This window comes from Vombatus ursinus, unplaced genomic scaffold (genome assembly GCF_900497805.2).
Source record: "Vombatus ursinus unplaced genomic scaffold, bare-nosed wombat genome assembly UNPS02008961.1, whole genome shotgun sequence".
In the NCBI taxonomy this organism is placed as follows: Eukaryota; Metazoa; Chordata; class Mammalia; order Diprotodontia; family Vombatidae; genus Vombatus; species Vombatus ursinus.
The window spans coordinates 10,613,968-10,635,530 of record NW_020948739.1 but is presented as its reverse complement, the minus strand read 5'-3'; the positions used below and the strand labels follow the sequence as shown (position 1 = coordinate 10,635,530).

The following is a 21,563-nucleotide window of genomic DNA, read 5'->3' as shown; positions in this document are numbered from 1 at the left end:
TTCCCTCTCTTCCTATCCTTCCACATCATCCACAGTGAAACTTTCCTTGTAACAAAAAAAAAAGCAAATAAGTAAAACAACAGACACAGTGACCTCATCTGAAAGCCTATGCAGCATTATGCCCCCATAGTACCCAAGCTTTCCAAAGAAAGGTGGGCAGTTCACTTTCTCATTGGAATTGGCTTTTTAGCCAACTCTAAGTCAACTCATACCCTGAGATTCTATAATTCTAAAACTAAAGGTGCTTAAGCTCCAGACTTCCTTGAAAGGAAATTAAATCCTAATTGTAAGGACTTTGAAGTCCTTTACAACTCTAAGGATTAAAGATGCCAACTACTTCACATATGTTTGTAGCTCAGAGGCAGGGGACATTCAGAAATATTATGACTGATGTTCTTAAGTACAAGCTCTTTGGTATAGAAGGCATTCCAGAATAGTCCTAAAAAAAACAAACAATATTATAATTCCTATAGAATAAGAAGTGTTGGATATGGGAGGAGGATTGTATCAATCCTATGTACCAGTACCAATGTTAGCAAGACAAGTATGATCCTCTTCCAGAACCTCTCCCAATCTTTCTTACTGAATAGAATGGAAACATAAAGATATCTGTGAACTATCAATTCTGTGACTCTCCCTGTTTCTATCTACTGATTCCCTACCTATATTCATGGATAACTAACAAGAAAACAGGTCAAAACAGTGGCACAATTTCATGAATCTAGATTAGAAACAAAAGGTCTCCAAACCTATTCCCAATAACTGATAGGACTGGAAACCTTAACAGAGGCAATATATGTAGTCTCAGTGACTCTTACACTGGTGCTTGACAGTCTAAGTTAAATTAATTTCTAATAGATTTGTCAACTTCCTGGTAACTGTGGAGGTCTCTTTGTTGAAAAAAGCCACACCTTAAATAGCTTTGGTAGAGGAGCATTGCCATGTTGGAGTTCAGCAAAAAGAAGGTAACCAACGTGGTGAGGGGAATTGAAACCATGTTATAAAGAGGAATGGCAGGGGAAGAGAGTACTGGGGTGGTGGAAAGAGCCCCAGATTTAAAGTTATATGGCCAGGATTTAAAGTTATAAGACAGGGATTTGATATCTGGCCCTGCCACATTCTACCTGTGCCCAATTTACTTCGGGCAAATTAACATCTCTGAGCTTTAAATTCATCTGTAAAAAAGAAGGGGTTGAACTAGAAGACCTTTGAGCTCCTTTCCAACTCTAAATCTATGATACTATGAGCTGTGTTGTGTAACTTAGTGATGGCATGTGAGTCATCTTTAAATTTTTGAAGGATTGTTAATGGAGAAGAGGGATGTGACTTATCCTGCATGACTCAAAGAGGGCAAAATGAGGATCAGAAGATAGACATTAGGAGGCCAATTTCAACTCGATGTATAAGGAACAAGCTCCTAAGCAATCTGAAAATGTAATAGCTACCTCACAGAACACAGAATTGCCTTTCACTGGAGGTATTTAAGCAAAACGTTGACTGATAGCTTTTCCTGAATGTTGTAAGGGGGATTCATGAATCTAGACTGAGAATGAACTTTGAGCATGAGCTCTTAGGCCCTTTCTAATTCTATGATACTATTTTTGACAATTTTGTGATGGTATCTGTTGCTCTATTCAAGTTATTGATGGTCTAAAGTCTTCCCACTACAAAATACAAGTCAATATCAGAACACAATATGAGTCAATATCAGAATGTATCCCAAGGAAGCCTCTGAGATTCATCAAAGTCCCAAGCAGGCGTAATTCAGCGTAATGATATTAACTGATTAGGGAGTAAAAAGAGTGTTCTGTTTCCCCTCACTTAATGCAATCCATCATCTCAACTCATTCCATTTAGAGGAAAAAGTCAAGAGAAAGTATTTCTCCCAATACAATTCCCTGTATTCCCCCTTACATTTGTTTTCTTTTTTGAAACCTTAGCCATGGCTGCCATGAGAATCTCCTCAGAGGCTTTAAGAACATCAATCAGGTTCACAGCTGGAGAAAGAGTAACCTAAATAAAGGTATAGCAATAAAGCTCAAAGTGCTTTCCTTTTGCTATAACTTGTTCCTTACATTAGGGAACACTTGGCATAAAGTGGAATGAGCTTAGTCCTTTGCAGGACAAAGTGTTCAATTAAAGAGGACGTATGGTGCACCCAGATACTTCTATCTAGTTGTATGGGAAGCAAAGGCAAGTCAGTGTTTTCTTTTCAGTTGCCATTCTCCCTATTTCATTTATCACTGTTTCCCTATCTCCTCCCTTAGACTGTCGGAAGCCAGTAGTCGGTCAGTCACTTGGCATTTACTGAGCACCTACTATGTGCCAGGCAGTGTGCTAAGCACTGGGGATACAAAGAAAGGCCAAAAAAAAAAAAAACCATAACCAACAGTGACCAGTGGCAACTTTCTGAGTAGACTAGACGAGGGAATAAGTTGGGTGATGATTTACATTATTATGTTTTTTTAAATTTCTGTATACATATAAGACTTTGAGGGAGAAATTAAAGCAATTAACTAGTGAGGTTTGGGGTTTATCTGAGGGAAAAAGGATCAAGCAGCTGCTATTGCTCCAACTTCCTGACATTCAAATTGAGACTAGCAACTATGGCAAGTGAGCTAGAGATTTCTACATTTCTACATTACTTAAAAAAAAAAGATTTATGATGCCTTTTGTTTTTACATCACAGTTATTGCTAGATATCAATCCTTTTCCTCCTACCCCTCCTCATCCTGCACAGTGAGCCTTTCCCTGTAATACCTAAAAAACCAGCTAAGAAAAGCGAATAGACACAGAGACTTCATCTGACAGTGAATGCAATATTATGCATCCATATCGCCCCAACTTTCCAAAAAAAGGTGGGAGGTTCACCTGCTCAATGGAGTTGTCTTTCAAATCCACTCTAATTCAACTCAGACCCTGAAATTTTATAATTCTAAAATTAAAGGTTCTTAAGCTTCATCCTTAAAGGAAATTAAATCCTAAATGCAAACATTGTCTTTTCAATCACTTTGTAAATTACTTTACTTTTCTTATTTTGTCCCCTGCCTTGCCACATCACTGTCTTAAAATACTGTGGCATGCCAGCATTGACACCTTCACACATAAATTCTCTCCTGTACTCACTTATGGCTTTCACTTGAAGCAGCCCATTTAAGGACGTGAAGGATTTCTGAAGGAAGCCAGAAGTGTTAGGCGATTACAATTATCTCTGCCACTGATTGATGAATATCTTCTGGTGTTACTGTTCTTTAGAAAAACAAGGCTAGATTCTCAAAATAACTCCTTGCTGAGAGTTGAAAGTGGCATCCCCATGATCTACTTTAGAATTTAAAAAAATCAGGGAAAACATCCTTCACCCTTTCCAACTCATAATGTCTCTGGAAAGTCCATCAGGAAGCTTCAGATGTCCAGAGGCAAGCCAAAAACCCCAATTCATATCTCCTCCACAGAGTAAGAAAAGCAGGAACTATGCAGTAGGAATAATTCTGGGGAGGGGGGGTTGGAGTTGTTGTACAGTAGAAAGAACTCTGGTTTTGGAATCAGAGGACCTGGTTTAGATTCTGCCTCTAATACTTCTACCTGTATGCTCTTGGGCAAGTCACCTAACCTTTCCATATCTTAGTTTCTTCACCTATAAAATTGAGGAAATTGGGCAAAATGGTCTTTAAGATCCCTTCTAGCTCTAAATCTATGACCCTAAGAATCTTGGGTTATAGGTAACATATTTATTCATTCATTTATTCAAATATTCATTCATTCATTTTTAGGCAGTCAGGGTTAAGGGACCTGCTCAGGGTCACACTGCTAATAAGTGTCTGAGGCTAGATTTAAACTCAGGTCCTCTTGACTCTAGGGCTGGCACTCTATCCACTGTGCCACCTAGCTGCCCCAACTAATTCATTTTTAAAGGAATAAAAATTAATTCTGTCTCATCCAGAATGTTGCCACTGGTGGACTTGAGTCAAACATTAAAAAAAATCTCAGTGATTGGCTTTTAGTTAGGTTCCTTAGCACCATGATAATCCCCAAATCCATCATTTTAAATGGGAAAAGTAGCCAATTTATTAATTAATTAATTAATTCAAGGTATTGCATTAACCAAAAAAAAAGGCTTTCATAAATTATCATTAACTGCATCACCTCTAATGTGATGAATCTAAGTACACCAGACTTCGGATAGTTAATTCCAACCATACAATTTTCTAAATTTTACCCACTGCAACTTGATTTGCCACATGATCTTAACCAAAGTCAGTTGGCTTCATGGGTCAGCAAAAAAGGCACTAACATGATGTACCAGAAAATTCAAGATTTCTTGCCTTCAGTAAAGCAAGTTTATCTTTTAAAAATTAGGTGAAATTGCATTTTACCTTTGTCATAGAGAATAAAGCCCTGTTACAAGAATTAAAAAATGAAACTAACCTAAAAGGAAAACTGATCGTCTTCAAAAACTAGTCATAAAATAACTGATGCATCATTTATTTATTTAAAATTCCCAAATCACATTAAAAGAAGACTGTGGTTGGATAAAACTAATGTCATTAAATTTGATTATATCCAAGAACAACAGATCATGTAATATTTAAGGCCACTCACCATGGTACAAAATCATATTAGGAACAACTGCCAGGCATAATAGGGTGAGTTAAGGGATCAAGTTTATTCTGCTTTCCTGAGCTTTGGTAATTGACATTCTTGGTTGTTTCTACTTTGACATGGAATGTAGGAGGTAGAGCAAAATCATTTTTTTTTTCAGTTTTTCACATATAAATTAGGTCTGTCAGAGGTTGCATGAAAATTTCATACTTAGAATGCCTTTGGGGGCATTTAGGGATTAGTCTGGTGGTCTACAAAGTAGCCTAAATTTCTTTGACAGAGATCCTGTGTTGCCAGCTGTCCTTAAAGTCACCGTTCAGGAGTATACAAATTCAAATAAACCCTTTACCCAGAAATCCATGTCCCAACTAGAGGTAAAATTAGCCATTAGAGCACTCAGGTATATTTTGTTGTTGTTGAGTCATTCAGTTGCATCCATCTTTTTGTGACCCCATTTGGAGTTTTCTTAGCAAAGACACTGGAGTGGTCTGCCATTTCCTTCTCCAGTTCATTTTACAGATGAGGAAACTGAGGTAAACAGAGTCAAGTGACTTGCCCAGGGTCACATAGCTTGTAATTGTCTGAGGCCAGATTTGAACTTAGGAAGATGAGTCTTCCTGACTCCAGGCCTGGCACACTATCCACTGTGTCACCTGGTTGCCCTAGGCTTATTTAGTTGAATGGAACAGTAGGCAGATTATCTAAAGCAGAGGTTTCAAGTAGCCAACAACACTCCTAAGTGCTCCCCACAACAGATTAAAATGTAATTAGTAAATATTTAACAAAATAACTGAAAATATAATTAAACATAGCACTAGATTTTAAAACTAGGTCAATATGCAACCTTTGGGGATACTTATGTATAGATTAGAGGCCTCTGTTTCTATTTGAGTTTAAAACCACTGGTCTAAAAGAGCATGACTTCTGTTCATTGTTAAAGTAACCTCAAAACAGAAGTCATGGGAGTTGGGGAGATTGAGGATACAGACTTCTTACAGAGGTGGAGGGTGTGCTAGAGGTCCATAGAAGAAAGCAATAAGGATCTGTCAGGATGGGGAAAACTGGAAAAAGGGAGAGGTGGTTGCTGAATAATAGTAGCAGAGGGAGGATCTGTAAGTGGCAGAAAAGAGCATGCCAATTCTTCCCCCTGACCCTGTATATCAGGGAATGTGAAAAAAGGAGGAGCCAACTATGGAGAGGGCACTGAGAAACACAGTATCTTCAGGACCAATCTAGTAAGCACCAGAAAACTGGAGAGGAGAGAAGTGAGACAAAGAGATTTAGGATGATGGTGAGTTTATTAGCAATAGAGGGGTGTTCCAGAGTGCGCAGTGAAAAAAGATAATGAATAAGGCTAGAGGGAACTAGGATAAGCTCACTGCTAAGGAGGGATATAGCTGTGGGGCACCAATTGTTATATCATCTACACTACTGACCCCTTTTCTTGATCCTGGATGTCCAAAATGAAATGGGTCTAAAAGCCAGGAAACATGTGAAAGGTAACCGCTCTGGTGGAAGTCGGGCCTTTGGTAAAAGTTAAGCTGGCCACTGGATCCAGAAGATGGTATCCTAGGATTGAGCAGGGATGGATGCCTGCTTTGGGGCAGAAAGGACACCTCCCTGGAGTTATAATGGAGCCTGAGAAAAAGCCCAGAATGAACTATGCTTTTTCTATCCTGACCTACAAACCCTAGCCTAAAAATCCTGCAGCCCTGTGTCTAGGATAATAACTCAACCGTCTTTTTGGATACATAATCTGACCCTCTTCCTGAACTCTAGAACAACTTAAATAACTGTTTGCTTAGAGTTAGAAGCAACTTTAAAGACCACCCAGCCCAACTACCTCATTTTTCTGATATGAAAATGGGAGCCACAGTTATGATCAGAGTCAGAAGTAGCACCCTCAGTTTCTCTTATGCCTCATCCAAAAATTTTTCCACTACACCAAACAACCCTGCCTTGTTGACACTTTCTAGCATCATATTGACTTCAGATGCAAACTGCAGTTATATTGTTATACTGGCCTTACACACTTAAAGGAAATTTGTTTAATGATAATTTTTTTTTAACTTAAGAACTTTCTTCAGGATTTGGACTTAATCATTTTTGATTAATTTTGATTAATATCATTTTTGTCTCTGTATCCCTAGCACCTAGTGCAATGTCTGGCACACAGCAGATACTTAATTAATACTTGCTGATTAATGGAAGCTGTTTGAAAATGTGTTAATAGACATTGAAGGCAAAAAAAAAGTATGGTTTAGTGGAATAATTACTGAATTTGGGGTCAAAAGATCTGGATTCAAATCTTGGCTTTGCTGCAGACTAGCAGTGTTAACTTGAGCAAGTCACTTACCTTTCTGGAAAATAGTTTCCTCATCTGCTAAATGAAGGGGGTGGATCTGTGAGGTCCCTTCCAGTGCTAAGTATATGTCTATGATCCTTTGCTTCAAATCTCTAAAGACAGTAGAGAACTCAGAGTTGACCAAAATCTGACACTCTGGTGTCCATAATGGACAAAAGCCAAAATTGTAGATATACTCTACTAGCAGATGAAAATGTCTGGCTCTCAGAATACCAAGTAACACACAATGTCCAGCCATAAGCATGATTGAGTTATAACTAATAAGGATACACTCTATTGCTGGTATCTCTGTAACCCAATGCTATGGCTACAATGAACCCCACTTCAGAAATGAGAAGGAACTTACCCTGGCACTCCCTAAGAAAGATGGGACAAGGAGACACTTGGGAATTTGGGTAGGGAATAGGAAAAAGGGGAAAAATTCCTACCCAAAGTTTCTCCTCCTTTTCTCTCTGTTCCCCTCTCTCCCGCCTCAGATACACAACTAGAAGAGGAAATTAGAGATGTGTGGCCAGGAAAGGGAATGTTCTTTATTCTTGCTGGGAATTACATATCCCCTCCCTCTGATCTTCAATTTTTCCTTTTGTACTGGCTCCTTCCATGCTGCCTACAAATATAACCATCTCACCATCCTTAAAAATCCCTTATGCATCAACTAGACATTTACTTGAGCTATCATCCTGTGTTTTTCCTTTTTTTCTTAGCCAAACTTCTTGAAAAAGTTGCCCATATTCATTGCCTCTACCTGATCTCCTCTTACTCACTTAGGAACAGTTTGGTGGAGTGGAAAGAATATTGGGATTGCGGTCAGGAAAGAATTGGCTTCAAGAGAGGAAGCGCAAGTCGGTCCGAGGCGGCGAAGGAGTGGATAAGCGCGGGGCTGCGGGACTAGCCAATCTCACCATGGGTGACGTGGAGAAGGGCGAGAAGATCTTTGTTCAGAAGTGTGCCCCGTGCCACACGGTGGAGAATGGGGGCAAGCACAAGACAGGGCCCAACCTGAACGGCCTCTTTGGCCGAAAGACCGGCCAGTCTCCCGGCTTCTTCTACACAGATGCCAACAAGAACAAAGGTATCATATGGGGAGAGGATATGCTGATGGAGTACTTGGAGAACCCCAAGAAGTACATCCCTGGAACCAAGATGATCTTCACAGGCATTGAGAAGAAGGGAGAAAGGGCAGACTTGATAGTATGCCTTAAAAAGGCTACCAGCGAGTAATGGCTGTCTGCTGCCTTATTTATTATAAAAAGGAGGTGTCTCTCTTGTGATGAGATTGCTTTTCTTTTTTTATATGTATCATAACAATCCTATTTAAATTGGTTTCATCAACCAGAGAATTTTGATCATGAATGGCTGTTTAAAAATTTTGTTCAGCAGTCCCAATAAAGGAAAGGTCATAATTACAGCCACAACCAAGCTGTCACACTTCTGTTTCTTTTACAAGATTTTTATTAGAGGTAATGTGCTCCACCTCTGTCTTGGAAAGTTTTGAATCTGGCTTCTTTCACTAAGCAATAGGGAAAATCTACTTGATAGTTTCATATGACTTTTACCTGTAGTATGTTGGGGGATTATCTTTTGGGGAAAATTTGTGCCCCAGCCTGTCCAAAGGCAAGGTCAACTGAATCAAAACAAACTCACAAATTTCTAACTTAAATTCCCTAACTTTCCATTCATAAACAGCTTAATTACAGTGATTTGATTAAATACCACTTTTAAATTGTTGAAAGGCACTTCAGTGCATTTTATTGTCTAACAATCCAGAGTAAAGAACATCCCATCACATGTGTGGGTGATCTTTGAATGGGAACTGTGATAGGACCTTCTGCTGAGTTAAGTACCTGTTAAGCTCACTTGTGCCTTAGGATCTGTTGAATTTAAAGTTTGCTGGCATGTTCTACAGTATGTGAATAGTAGTGTTAAAACTGACTTGGAGGGTTCAGCTGTAAATGATGTTATCATAAGAATTCAGCAATTAAACATTTGTCAATATAAAAAAAAGAATTGGCTTCAAATCCCACTTCTGACACTTGCTAGCTCTGTGACCAAGGGCCAGTGATTTGACCTCAGTTATCAAATCTCTAAAATGGGAATGATGGGAGCCAACATGGTGTTTTTCCAAGTGCCCAAATGAGATTACGCGTGTAAAATATATTACAAACTTTAAAGTCTTACACAAACATGAGTTCTAATGGCATTTTCTACAAATAGCTTTTCCTGGACTTCCCAATCACTTGCACCTTCCACTCAAAGATTACTTTTCTTTTATTCTGTATTTATCTAGTATATTCCTATTTATGCATATGGTGTCACTCCATTAGTATCTAAGCTACTTGAGGAACGGGACTATTTTTGCTTTCATTCTGTTTTGGCCCAGTGCCTGGCTCATAGTAAGTGTTTAATGAATGCTTCTCGATTGATTTGTTAATTATTATTATACCTTAAAATGCTATATAGATGTAATCTACATATATACATAATTATATAAATGCCTATAGATACTATATATACATGTTAATAGGAATATGTCAGAATAGTCTAAAATGGAAGATGTCTTGGCAGTCTTCTAGTTCAACCCTCTCATTTCACAGATGAAGAAACTGAGGCCCAGAGAGGTAAAGTCACTTGGACAAGGTTATATAGCTAATAAGTAGCAGAATGAAGATCTGAATCTAGGTCTTATTAATCTGAATCTAGCATACTTTCACAATGTACCATGTTGCCTCTAAATACAATATTTACATACATATATGCATGTGCATAAACACATAAGTAATAAAACCTTATTTTGAAAAAAACTCAAAAGTCACCTCAACTTAACTAAAGAAAAGGAGATTTCCGTGTCTTAGAAAATAATATAGGGAGAACAAGAAGCAGAGAATAGTAGTGTCAGTTTTTAGAACAAATCTAGAAGATGGAAAAAGGACTGGGAAGAGCTAAGGAAGACAATTAGAAATCAAGAAAGAATGGAGTCAGGATCAGTTGTGGATACAGACCCCATCCCACCTAACAAATGCTTCACAGCACCACTTTCACTTCCCTTATCATGCTTTCCTATTCCCCTGTTCTTACCACTCTTTATGACACTAGGACACTAGTTTTCACTATCTAAAGGTGGTCTGGACAAGTAGATTTCTTGAATTCTATGCAGAAGTGGGAACACACATACCACACATAAACACATATAAATATATACATTAGTGTGCTTAAGAATCTAATACCTTGAAAGGTTTATCTAGAAAGATGACCAGGGCTATATCTACATGTAAAATGAAGGAGGAGATAGTGAGTGAAAGGCAGGAGAGAGAAAATATATAGACTAAAAAGAAAAGCTCAGTAAGAATTGGAAAATGAAATGGCAGAGAGAGAGAGAGAGAGAGAGAGAGAGAGACAGAGAGACAGAGAGACAGAGAGACAGAGACAGAGACAGAGAACAAACCCTTAAGAAAGAAAAATGCACAGATGGAAAAAAATAAGAAGAGAAAGATGAACACAAAGGCAGAAAATGAGAGAGGACAGCATCTCGGGGGAGGGGAAGCTTACCAGAACATTTAATTTTCCAGCTCAAGCACTGTGTAATTAGGTAAGCGCAGTGTGAGCTACTCCACCAATAACCTCAAAACCAACCTTGAAGGACCGTCCTTCCTTCCAGACAAAGGGTTGTATCTCAGACCACATAAACAGAAATTTCCAACTGGTGCATATCCTCTCTTCTACATATGACAATGAGGGTTATATACAAATCTCATTTGATTTTATGTTGTTACTCTCTTGACTTCCTACTGTTGTCGCGATCTGTGACAAAACTAAAGTAGCCACAGATGGCCAAAGGAAGCATCAGTATGATTGTCTGCAGTGTTTTGAACAAAAAACAAAAGTGTCATTGCTTTCACAAAACACCAACTATTGAATCCTCATGAGATTCAAAGCACCAAATTAGGCATTATTAGGTGTACATGCAGGGCAGCTAGGAAGCACAGTGGATAGGGTGCTGGACCTGAAGTCAGGAAGATTCATCTTCCTGAGTTCAAATCTGGCGGCAGACATTTACCAGCTGTGTGACTCTGGGCAAGTCACTTAGGCCTGTTTGCCTCAGTTTCCTCATCTGTAAAATGAGCTTGAGAAGGACATAATAAACCACTCAAGTGATCTTTGTCAAGAAACCCCCAAATGGGGTCACAGAGATTGGGCACAACTGAAAAACAACTGAATAACAACAGATATACATGCAAATCTGTTCTTCAAAGTTCTTAGAAACTGTAAAGTGGGCATACCAACAAGAACCTCCCCTCCCCCCACAAAACCACCCTAAGGTGAAAATTAATTGTACATGTGCATATACATGCATGTGTGTACATATTTTACATAGACATACATTTCTGTACTTTAAAGAACAGTAATCTAATGTTGATCCTCTAGATAAGAAAATGAGTTTCTAAATACTCAACAACATAAAAATTCTTCAGTTCTCCTGAATCTCTTCATGACTTTATAGTCTTTCAAAGGTTACAAGAACTCTGTAGACTTGGACACAAAGTAAATTCAATCAAGAAGTTGATCATTTGGTATAGTTTAGGGTTGGTGTTTATCAATTTTCTTTCCAAGCATGTGTGATGCATTATTTGAGCAAAAGCCTGCCCCCCCAAATGTATTGAGTCACAACTTGATCATCCCTATTAAGTACTTGTTTGCTGCCTTTCAAGTTTCATTCTTTACAAAGAACATAAAAACTTGCTATTTGTATGTTGTACTTCCAGTTGAAAGCAAACACTAGCCCTGGCCAAAGCAAAGTGGAGAGTTACTGAAGTTGCTGAAGTTAAGACTCAAGCAAACAATCCCCTATATCACTTTGGTATGGAACCATGGACTCCTGGATGAGTACTCCTGTTATAGAACTGCATTCCATCCTCTCACTAAAGTTGATCAAAAGAGTTCTAGGCTCTGAAGCATCCATTTCACAAGCTATTAGAGTAGTTTTGTAGACAGACGTGTAGCTTTATAGCAGTTTTTTAGGTAAAGATGGTAGTCAATTAGTGGACTTCAAGCTCAATATGTAGAATAGTGTGATATGGCAGCCAAAAAATCTAATAGACTCTGACTGCTTTGAGAGAAGCATACTGTCCAGGGGTCATATTTAATCTGCAGTATCATGGTGAGTTCTGAGCATGATGTTTTTGGAAAGACATTCAGCTACAGAGCATTCAGACATCCAAAAAGGATGGTGTATGGTCTTATGATCATGTCATACAAGGGTTGGCTAAACAAACCATGGACGTTTGGCTAGATAAAAGTCAGGGAAGATTAATTAATGATGATTATCTGTAGGTATAGGGCTCCATGTGGAAGAGGGATTATTAAACTTTTTTTTCTTGACCCTGAGGAGAAGTGCAAAGGAATGCAAAACCTATACGCTATTAAGCAATGAATGGATGGATTATATAGAGAGGCAAATTTAGGCTTGACGTCAAGAGGGGAAATAATTCCTAATAATTAGAGCTCTCCAAGAATTAAGATGGAATGCTTTAAAAAGTAGTGAGTTTCTCCTCTTTACATGTTTCCAAAGAAAGACACGATGACTATTTATCAGATGCCATAGAGGGTGTTTTTGTTCAGATCTAGATTGGACCAGGAAACATGAAGCCCCTTTGAACTCTGAAATTCTGGGACTTGGGAACTAACAACTCAATTCTTGTCAGATATATAGCATCTAAAAGTTAGTGTCAAAACTGCAGAAAATAAGCATGACAGTGCAAATCAGATCCATTCATTCTTTTTCAATGATTATATATAGGCTACTTTGTATTCAATGTGGGCTATGCTCTGCACTTTATCCCAAATTATTTCAACTATGATATAGATGGTTGTAATACCAAAATTTTGGCTTAAAAGAGTAGGGATACAAAGATGGCTAAGAGATTAACTAACAAAATCTAAGAATTAACATCTAACTACAAATATATTCTATGTACTTTGGACAAAATTAGCAGGGAATAGAAATTTAGTATAACCCTCACTTCTGGGCCACACCCTCCTCCAGGAATCTAAGGACCAAATTATATTTCACATTCCCTGTTACTGATTTGAGCCACCAACCAGACTTTCTTTTGGAACTCCACTCCCCCCCTCCCCGGTGAGCTGGAGAGGATTTTTTGTTATCTTTTGACAGGCCCAATTTCTACCCTTCCCTTGCAACTACATAAAAGGCTGATATATGCTTTACCTTGAAGAAGATATCATGTTGTAGTAGGAGAGGGCAGGTTCCTCCAAAGAGTAAGGCCATCCTTAGTCTGATACCCTAACCTGGCAGCTCTTTAAGGAGTTCCTGACACCTGAACATCCATAAGGTTGCCCTCCTCCCAGATAAACTCCTAATGCCTGACCTATACGCTGCTCCTTTAGGAGCTGGTGAATACCCCCTTGAACTTAGCTCTGTAAGCAGCTTTCCAATGCCCCTTAACCATCATCTATTCCCATGAGAAATCCCCAGATCTGAAAATAGTGCCTGGGGCTATCAGCAGCTGGACAGCTCAGTGATATTCTGTCAGCACCTCTCAAAAGCTGCTCTCCTCAATGTATCTGCTGCTGAGCCCTCTAGTGACAACTAGCTGCTTGTGCAGTTCTCTTAAGGGAGCAGTGACTTCTTATGCAATGAGCTCAAAGCCCTCTAGAATTATACTAGGAAAGCAAATTGATGCAACATTCCACAGTATCATGCTTCCACTTTCTCTTTTGCCTTTTTTTTAACTTGCACAAAGATAATGGATAAGCCTAAGTTCTTCTTTAGCTCAAGGTGAATTCTCAGGGTATCTCATAGGATCTAACAACAAAAGATTTAGAGCTGAAAGGGACTTCAGAGGTCAGTGTGAAGCCTCTTGACCCTGCACAAATTCAGTAATTTAAAGGACATGGAAAAAATGCTCAATTTATTTCCATTTATCTACTCCTATCCAATAGGTCATAGGGCCCACATGCAAAACAAATCCCAGGAAAATCCTTGGAAGGTATCCTGGTAAATGAACAAACTCAATCTATTAATTGCCCTGGGTTAATTAGCATAACATGTATCTTACCTGGAGTGCTGAGATACATTTTTGGAATGATGAAAATATAATGCAATCAAATTCACTGAACTTGCTTCTCTGCATTCCTATGCATAAACATCCCAGAGAAAAAAATCAAGAACTTGTGAAAAAATAAATTTATTCATGTGAGTAGCTATTCACAACCAAGTATTATTGAGGTGTTTTGAATACAAAAATAAGCCTCATCAATTTTAAAAATTATGATGCTAGCTCTTGAAAATATCAAGAATGTCCTTTTAAAGCTCAGCCATTACATAACTGATTCAAGAATGGTTAATTTATAAACACATATGGCAGCATATACATAGTTGAAAATTTCTACAAAAAAGTATGATTTTCCATCACATGCTAAGTAAGGAATCACAAAAATTAATTTACTCTTTGAGCACCAATTGATTAAATACATGCCTGAATCTATATGATGTCTACATATAATTTCATGTATAAATAATTATAATTTAATTTTCAGTAGTAATGAATGAGTCTTTCCCAGTACGGTAATTGATTTTTCAAAATAATTCTCTGATACTAAAACTGCTAAAATGCATTTTATCTTCAATGTACCTAAACTGATGATATTTACTTATATTGTAGAAAGAGCATTGAAAAACCAGAGTTCTGAAGCCAAGTGATCAGGATACTGAGGAGAACACACCATACATAGATCATCAGCTGAAGGAACTAAAGATGTTTAGCCTGGATGATACCATACTTAAATGGGACAGAATAACAGTAGAATTTATTTAGTGCTTTAAGGTTTGCAAAGTATTTTACAAATACTATCTCAATTCATCCTCACAACAGACCTGCAGAGCTGGGCTATTATTATCCCCATTTTTTATGGTTAAGGACACTGATACTAAAAGAGGCAAATGGACTTCCCCAGGGTCATGCAGCTATGTGTCTGAGGGCCAAGTTGAATCCAAGACTTCCTGATGCCACGCCCAGTATTCTCTCCACTTTACCATCTACTTTCCTCTGGGTAATGACATGAAAGCCATCTTCAAGTAGAAGGATTGCATCTGTTCTACTTAAATGCTACTCAGATGGTAGAACTAGGAAAAATGAGCAGAAGTTACTCAGTATAAAAAAAATCTCTCTTACAATTCAGAGTACTTCAAAAGTAAAGTGGGCCAGCTCAGGAGACTTTGGATTCAGTTCAATTCAATGAAATTCAGCAAACATTTATTAGTATTAAATAAAGAACTCTCTAGGGTGGGTCTTGGTCTTGTTGTTATGGAGTTTGTAGTGTGGTAAAGATAAAAGGAACATATACTGGTTTAAAAAAAAAAAGCAAACAAGAATACTTTATAGAGAACTATGACAAAGTGCTGTCCAAGGTCAGAGAATCATAGATTTGGAACTGGAAGAGCCATCTCATCCAGCTTCTAAATTTTACAGATGAGTAATCTGAGGTCTATAGGGATAAAGCCATTTGCTTAAGGCCATAAATTTGGTGCACATCTAGGTCCCTTGATTCCAAATGCAGCATATTTTCCACTGTACCATACTGTCTCATTAGAGGTCAAGGAGGGAGGTCATCATCAATATAGGAATTCAGAAAAACCTTCACAGAGAAAGTGTCATTTGAATTGAGCTTTAAATGATGGGTAAGCATTCAAGAGATGGGGAGGAGAGAAGGTATTCACATAGAATCATAGAATATCAGTGTTAGAAGTTAACTCATCTATCATCTAATTTAATCCACACCTGAATGAGAATTTCCTCTATAACATCACAGAGAAGTAATCACCCAGCCTTTGCTTGAATACCTCCAGGGAAGCAAAACACATTCTGTCCCAAGGTAGCCCATCCCATTTGTGTGCAGAACAGATTGTCAGGAAGTTTTCCATTATAATAAGTATAAGTTGGAGTCTGCAACTTCCACACGTTGTTTCAAGTTCTACCCTTTGGAACCAAAGATACCCAGTTAAATCCTTCTTTTTCCACTACTTTAACACTATCATGCCTCCCACCTAATAAATATTATCTTCTCCAGGATAAACATCCTCAGATCCTACAATTGAGTCTTATATGGCATGTTCTCCAATTCCCTTGCCAAATGATTGTCCTTGTCTGGTTGTACCATTGATGGTCTTATCTATATCCTTCCTAAACCATAGCACCTAGAACTCAATCCAGTACTTCAGATATATTTCAACTAAAGCCATCAGTCAATAAACATTTATTAATTGTTTAGTATGTCCCAGGCACTGTGCTAAGCATTAGGGATATAAAGAAAGGTAAAAGACAATTCCTGCTTTCAAGGAACTCACGATCTAATGAAAGCAGCAACAGGTAAACAGTTATGTACAAATAAGATATATACAAGATAAATTTAAAATAATCAACAGAGTGAAGGTACTAGAACTAAAGGGGATCAAGAAAAGCTTCCTAAAGAGGTGGGATTTTAGCTGGGACTTGAAGGAAGCCAAGAGACAGAGATAAGCAACCCAGGCATAGGAGGACAGCACATGAAAATTCCTGGAATTGCGAGGTGGAATGTCTTGTTAGAGGAACAGTAAGGATTCCAGTATCACTGCATCAAAGAGGACCCCCTGGAGAGGGAAGGCACCAGAATTAAGACGCATGGGTAAAGTCTTCCTGTAAGAGACGAGATTTTAGTTGGGACTTAAAGCAAGTCAGGGAAGTCAGTAGGTAGAGCTGAGGAGGCAAATCATTCCAGGCATTACAGACACCCAGAGAAAATGCACAGAGCCAACAGATTGAGTATCTTTTTGTGGAAGAGCCAGCAGGCCAGTGTCACTAAATCAAAGAGTACATAATGGGAAATAAGGTAAAAGAAGACTGGAAAGGTGGGGGAGAGCAGGTTATGAAGGGCTTTGAATGCCAAATGGAGGATGTTATATTTGATCTTTGTGAGAGAGTGAGGAGTTGAGGGTGACAATGAGGATGGTGATGTCCTAGACAGTAATAGGGGAGTTAGGAAAAAGGGAAGCTTTAGAGAGAAAGAGGAGTTCAGAGCAGAGTACAGTAGAACTAGCATCCCTTTTTTTGGAATGATGTACCTTTTTCCAAGTTGCCTTTCACAAAGTTCACTAACTTTTTGGCTACCACACCATATCCTAACTCAAATTGAGTTTGTAATACACCAAAAATGACCAAATGCATTTTCCAACACAAACTGTTGTCCAGTCACACCTCACCAACCTCAAATCTGCAGAGGTGATTTCTGAACTCAGCCACTGAATTTTACCTTATCTGCTTCATTTCATTACTCTAATCTGTTGAGGTTTGTGCAGGTTCTGTCTGTTAATGGGTTAACTATCCTAACTTTGTTTCATCAGCAAATTTTAGAGACATGCATTCTATGGTTTTATTGGAGTCACTGATGAAAATATTGAATACTACAATATCAAAGACGGGTTCCTGCAGAACTATCTAATTGGAAATCAATTTATTAAAGACTACCATATCTGGACATTCAGTGAGTTATGAATCCACCTAGCTGTGCTATTATTTAAACCACATCTCTCTATATTGTCCGTATGGGAAAACGGGTGATTTTTTTCAAATACTTTGTTATATTTAAATATATGTACTTGGGATTTCTCTGATCTGCCATCCTAGTTGTCCTATAAAAAAAAGAAAAATCTAGCATATTTATTCTTGATAAAGCCATACTAACTTTTAATGACCACTGCTTTCCTTTCAAAATTGTCACCTATCAGATACAGAATAATTAATTGATGATTCAACATGTTCTAAATGCCTGCTATGTAACAGATACTACCCTAGGTGTTGACAATACAAATACAAAAATGAGACCATCCTTACCCTCAAGGACTTTATATTCTATCAGGAGAATAAATATTTAGTTCATATATTAATTTATATAAAGTTCATATTAATTCAAATAAAGTATATTAGTTCATATAAAGTAAATTTCAGCATGGAGGATCTAGCAACCAGAGGCAAATAAGAAAGGCCCCATGTAAGGATCACTACTTAAGTTTAGTTTTAAAGGAATATGGGAATTCTAAAGGGCAGAAATGAGGAAGGGGTACATTCCAGATGTAGGAGACAATTTGTGCAAAGGCATAGAGGTATGAAATTAAATGAATGTCCTGTATAAGGAACGGCAAGAAGAAAAGTGTGATGGTATGTGAGAGTGTATGAAAAGGAGAAATGTATAATAAGCCTAGAAAAGTAGCTTGAAGCTAGGTTGGAAAGGCCTTTAAATGATAAACAAATGAATTTGTCTTTTATTTTAGAATCCCTGGAGTTTATTGTGAAGGGAAGTGATGTGATAATATATGTACCTTATAAATATCATTTTTATAAGCCGTATGGAGGATGATTCATTGTAGGGACACACTTGAGGCAGGAGACTAATTAGTAAGTTATTGAAATCATCCAGGTGATAAGCTATGAGGATCTAAAAAACCAAGATGGTTCTTACATGGGTGGAGAGAAGAGGATGGATGTGAAAAATGTGGTGGAGGCAAGAATGATAATATTTGGCAACTGATCGAAGTGATAGATGAAGTGAATGAGCCAAGGAGATTATGACAACATTGAGGTCATGAATCTGAATGACTAGAGAGATGGTTATGGCCATGAGAATAATAGGAATATTTGGAAGAAGAGTGGGTTGAGGGTGAGGATAATGAGTTGTTTTTGGAAATGTTGAGTTTGAAATGCCTACGCAACATTCATTTTGAATTGGCCAATAGTCAACTGGTGATTTTGGACTGGTGCTCATGAGAGAGACAAAGGATAAATATATAGAGATTGGAATTATCTGCATAGAGATGATAACTGAACTCACAGGAACTAATGATGTATCTGAGAGTGAACACATAATATGAACAATGGCACAGAGGTGAGAAAACACAAGATCTGTCCAGAGAGGAAAAGTATCACATAATTTCAGAGTTGGAAGGAACTTTAGTGACCATCTTATTTCACCCATATCTGAAATTCCCTCTGCAAACTACCAAATACCTAGAGTTCTAGCCTTCACTTAAAGAACCCCCCAATGAGGGGAAACCATTACCTTCTAAGGTAGCTTACCCCAGTTATGAATCTGTTAGGATAGCCTTTGCAATTTTCAACCATTGCTTCTATAGGGTCCAACTGAAGAAGTTTAACTCCTCATCAACATGACAGCCCTTCAAATAATTGAAGAAATTTATTATATCCCACTGAGTCTTTTCTTCTCCAGACTAAATATGTCAATTATTTCAAATGACTGCCGTGTGTTATGGACTCGAGTTCATTCACCATTCTGGTTACCCTTTACTATAGGTCCTCTAGGGCTTCTTAAACTTTTTCCACTCATGACTTCTTCAGCACTTCTTAAACTGTAGGTCATGACCCCATATGATGGTGCAACCATTTGAGAAGTGCTGCTCTAGATTGCCAGTGTATTTCCTAAACTTCAGTACCAAGAACTAAATATCATGCTCCAAATATGGCCTGACCAGGGCAGAAAATAATGGGACTATCATTTCCTTATTCCTGGACACCATGCTTCCTTAACTAAAGATCCTATTAATTTCTATGGCTGCCATATGATATCACTGACTCACATTGACTTTTTAGTCAACTGAAATTGTCAGGGAGATTCATAATGAAAAATTGCAGTAGGGTGGTATAAGAAGACAAGACGGATGTAAAAAATGTAGTAGAGGTAGAATAATCAAGATGATTTCACAACTGATTGGATATAAGACATGGAGACCTGATTGTCAAAAATAATACCAAAGTCTTATATATAGGACACTAAGTGAATAGTGATGTCAACAATAGAAAAAGTGAAATAATAACAAGAAACAGGTTTAGGAGGAAAAATGATAAAGTTCATTTTGGACATGTTGAGTTTGATATGCTTGTAGGTAACCCAGATGAAGCTATCTTATAAGTAGCTGGAGTACAGAAGAGAGGTCAGAGGTAGAGACACAGATCAGGGAGACATCTGCATGGTGCTGGTAGTTTGAAGCTCTAATGTGAGATTGTTACAGTAGAGATTCTCTATACAGAGAAGAGGGCTAGGAAGTGAACTTTGGTGAAGACTCTCTTTTAAGAGTAAAGGATGATGAACCAGGGGACATTGAAGAAGCGAGGTCAAAAAGAAAGGAGGAGAGCCAAGAGAACATGGTATCTCTGAAGGCAAGGAAAGGAACAGCACCCAAAGGAGGAGGTGTTCAACTATGTCCAATACTGCAGAGGGGGTGAAGTAGCGTGAAAACTGCTAGCAGCAAGGTTTGTCTTTTTCCAATCAAGAGGTTTTTTGTGACCTTTGAGAGATAAGTTTCAGTAGAAGAGTCAAGCAAGAAAACTTAACAAAGTGTGAAGAAGAGATTAGGCAGTGGGGTAGGTGGGGAAGAAATGAAGGGATTGTGTAAAAAATCTTTTTTGGATGAGTACAGGATGGAGGAGAGAGACAGAATCAGAAGATAGATGGGTTAAATATTTTTTCTCTTTTTTTTTTGTTTCTTGCAACTGGGGAGGTCTGAGCATTTTTATAGGCAGGTAATAAAAACCCACTACAGAGAGAAAGGATGAAGATGCATGAGAGATAGGGGAGGGGGACAAGGGAGGAGATGGAGGTGTACCCTAACAGAAGTCAGATGAAATGGCTGCAAGAACACAGAGGAGTTACAACTAGAATCAGGAAGGATGCCCCTTCATAGGTTACCAGAGAGAAGAAGGAAAGAGTGATGGTTGCTGCTAATAAGTTTTTAGGACTAGCTAAGGGAAGTTGAAAGAATTCATAGAGAATGGTCTCACTGGGAGGTCTTCAAGCTAAAGTTGGAAAGAGTATGTTGTAGAAAGGAGTAAGTGACCTTTGAGATCCCTTCTGACCCTAAGAGTCTATGATTCTGTGGACTACCTCCCCAGCCATTATAACCACAATATTTTCCACCAGTATTCCACCAACTTCTATTTTCAGAATTAATTATTGAATGAGTAACAAGTTACCCTTTGATTAGGAATATCAGTAAATAAAAATGGTTTGAATTTCTGCAAATAAATTTGTTATGTCCTGGTGAAGAAGATAGAGACCTGGCCTCAGAGTCAGGAAGACATGGGTCTATGTCCCATCTCTCCTTAGTTACATGATACCAGACAAGTTACTTAACCTCTCAGTACCCTCCAACAGCTTTCTAAGGCTATAAGTTTCAAAGCAATTATTGATCTGCATAAGTGGAAGAAAATTCCTCAAATGGAGATCTCCAAAGGGATAAAATCAAAGATTTCCACATCCCCCCCAAAAAAGCCACCTTCTTTTTTTAACCAAGGCTCAGAAGAGCCTTTCATATATCTACAAATAAACCTAATGTCTCTAGAGTAGGTGTGACACTAGAAATGGGAACCAGTCCATAAATCATGACTATACAAATTGTTCTTCCTCTGCATGCACATTAATCTTTTTATTGTACATATCTGAGTTATTGATTAGTGTGGTCACCTGACAATTGCCTACATTTTTTTGTTTAATCTTTGTTAATGGGCTTAGAAATCACTAAAATAAGGCTACAAAAACT

At 38.1% G+C, this 21,563-nt stretch overlaps 2 protein-coding genes across 21 annotated transcripts in view; one reads left to right on the top strand and one right to left on the bottom strand.

The window, feature by feature from the left end:
* Positions 1–21,563, bottom strand: part of RIMS2 (regulating synaptic membrane exocytosis 2) — an 850,283-nt gene that overhangs the window by 568,279 nt on the left and 260,441 nt on the right. The gene's annotated exons all lie outside the window — the stretch shown is intronic.
* On the top strand, positions 7,868–8,354 carry LOC114034312 (cytochrome c-like). The gene has a single exon (XM_027849944.1). The coding sequence runs from the start codon at positions 7,868–7,870 to the stop codon at positions 8,183–8,185; it is 318 nt and encodes a 105-aa protein (XP_027705745.1). The 3' UTR covers positions 8,186–8,354.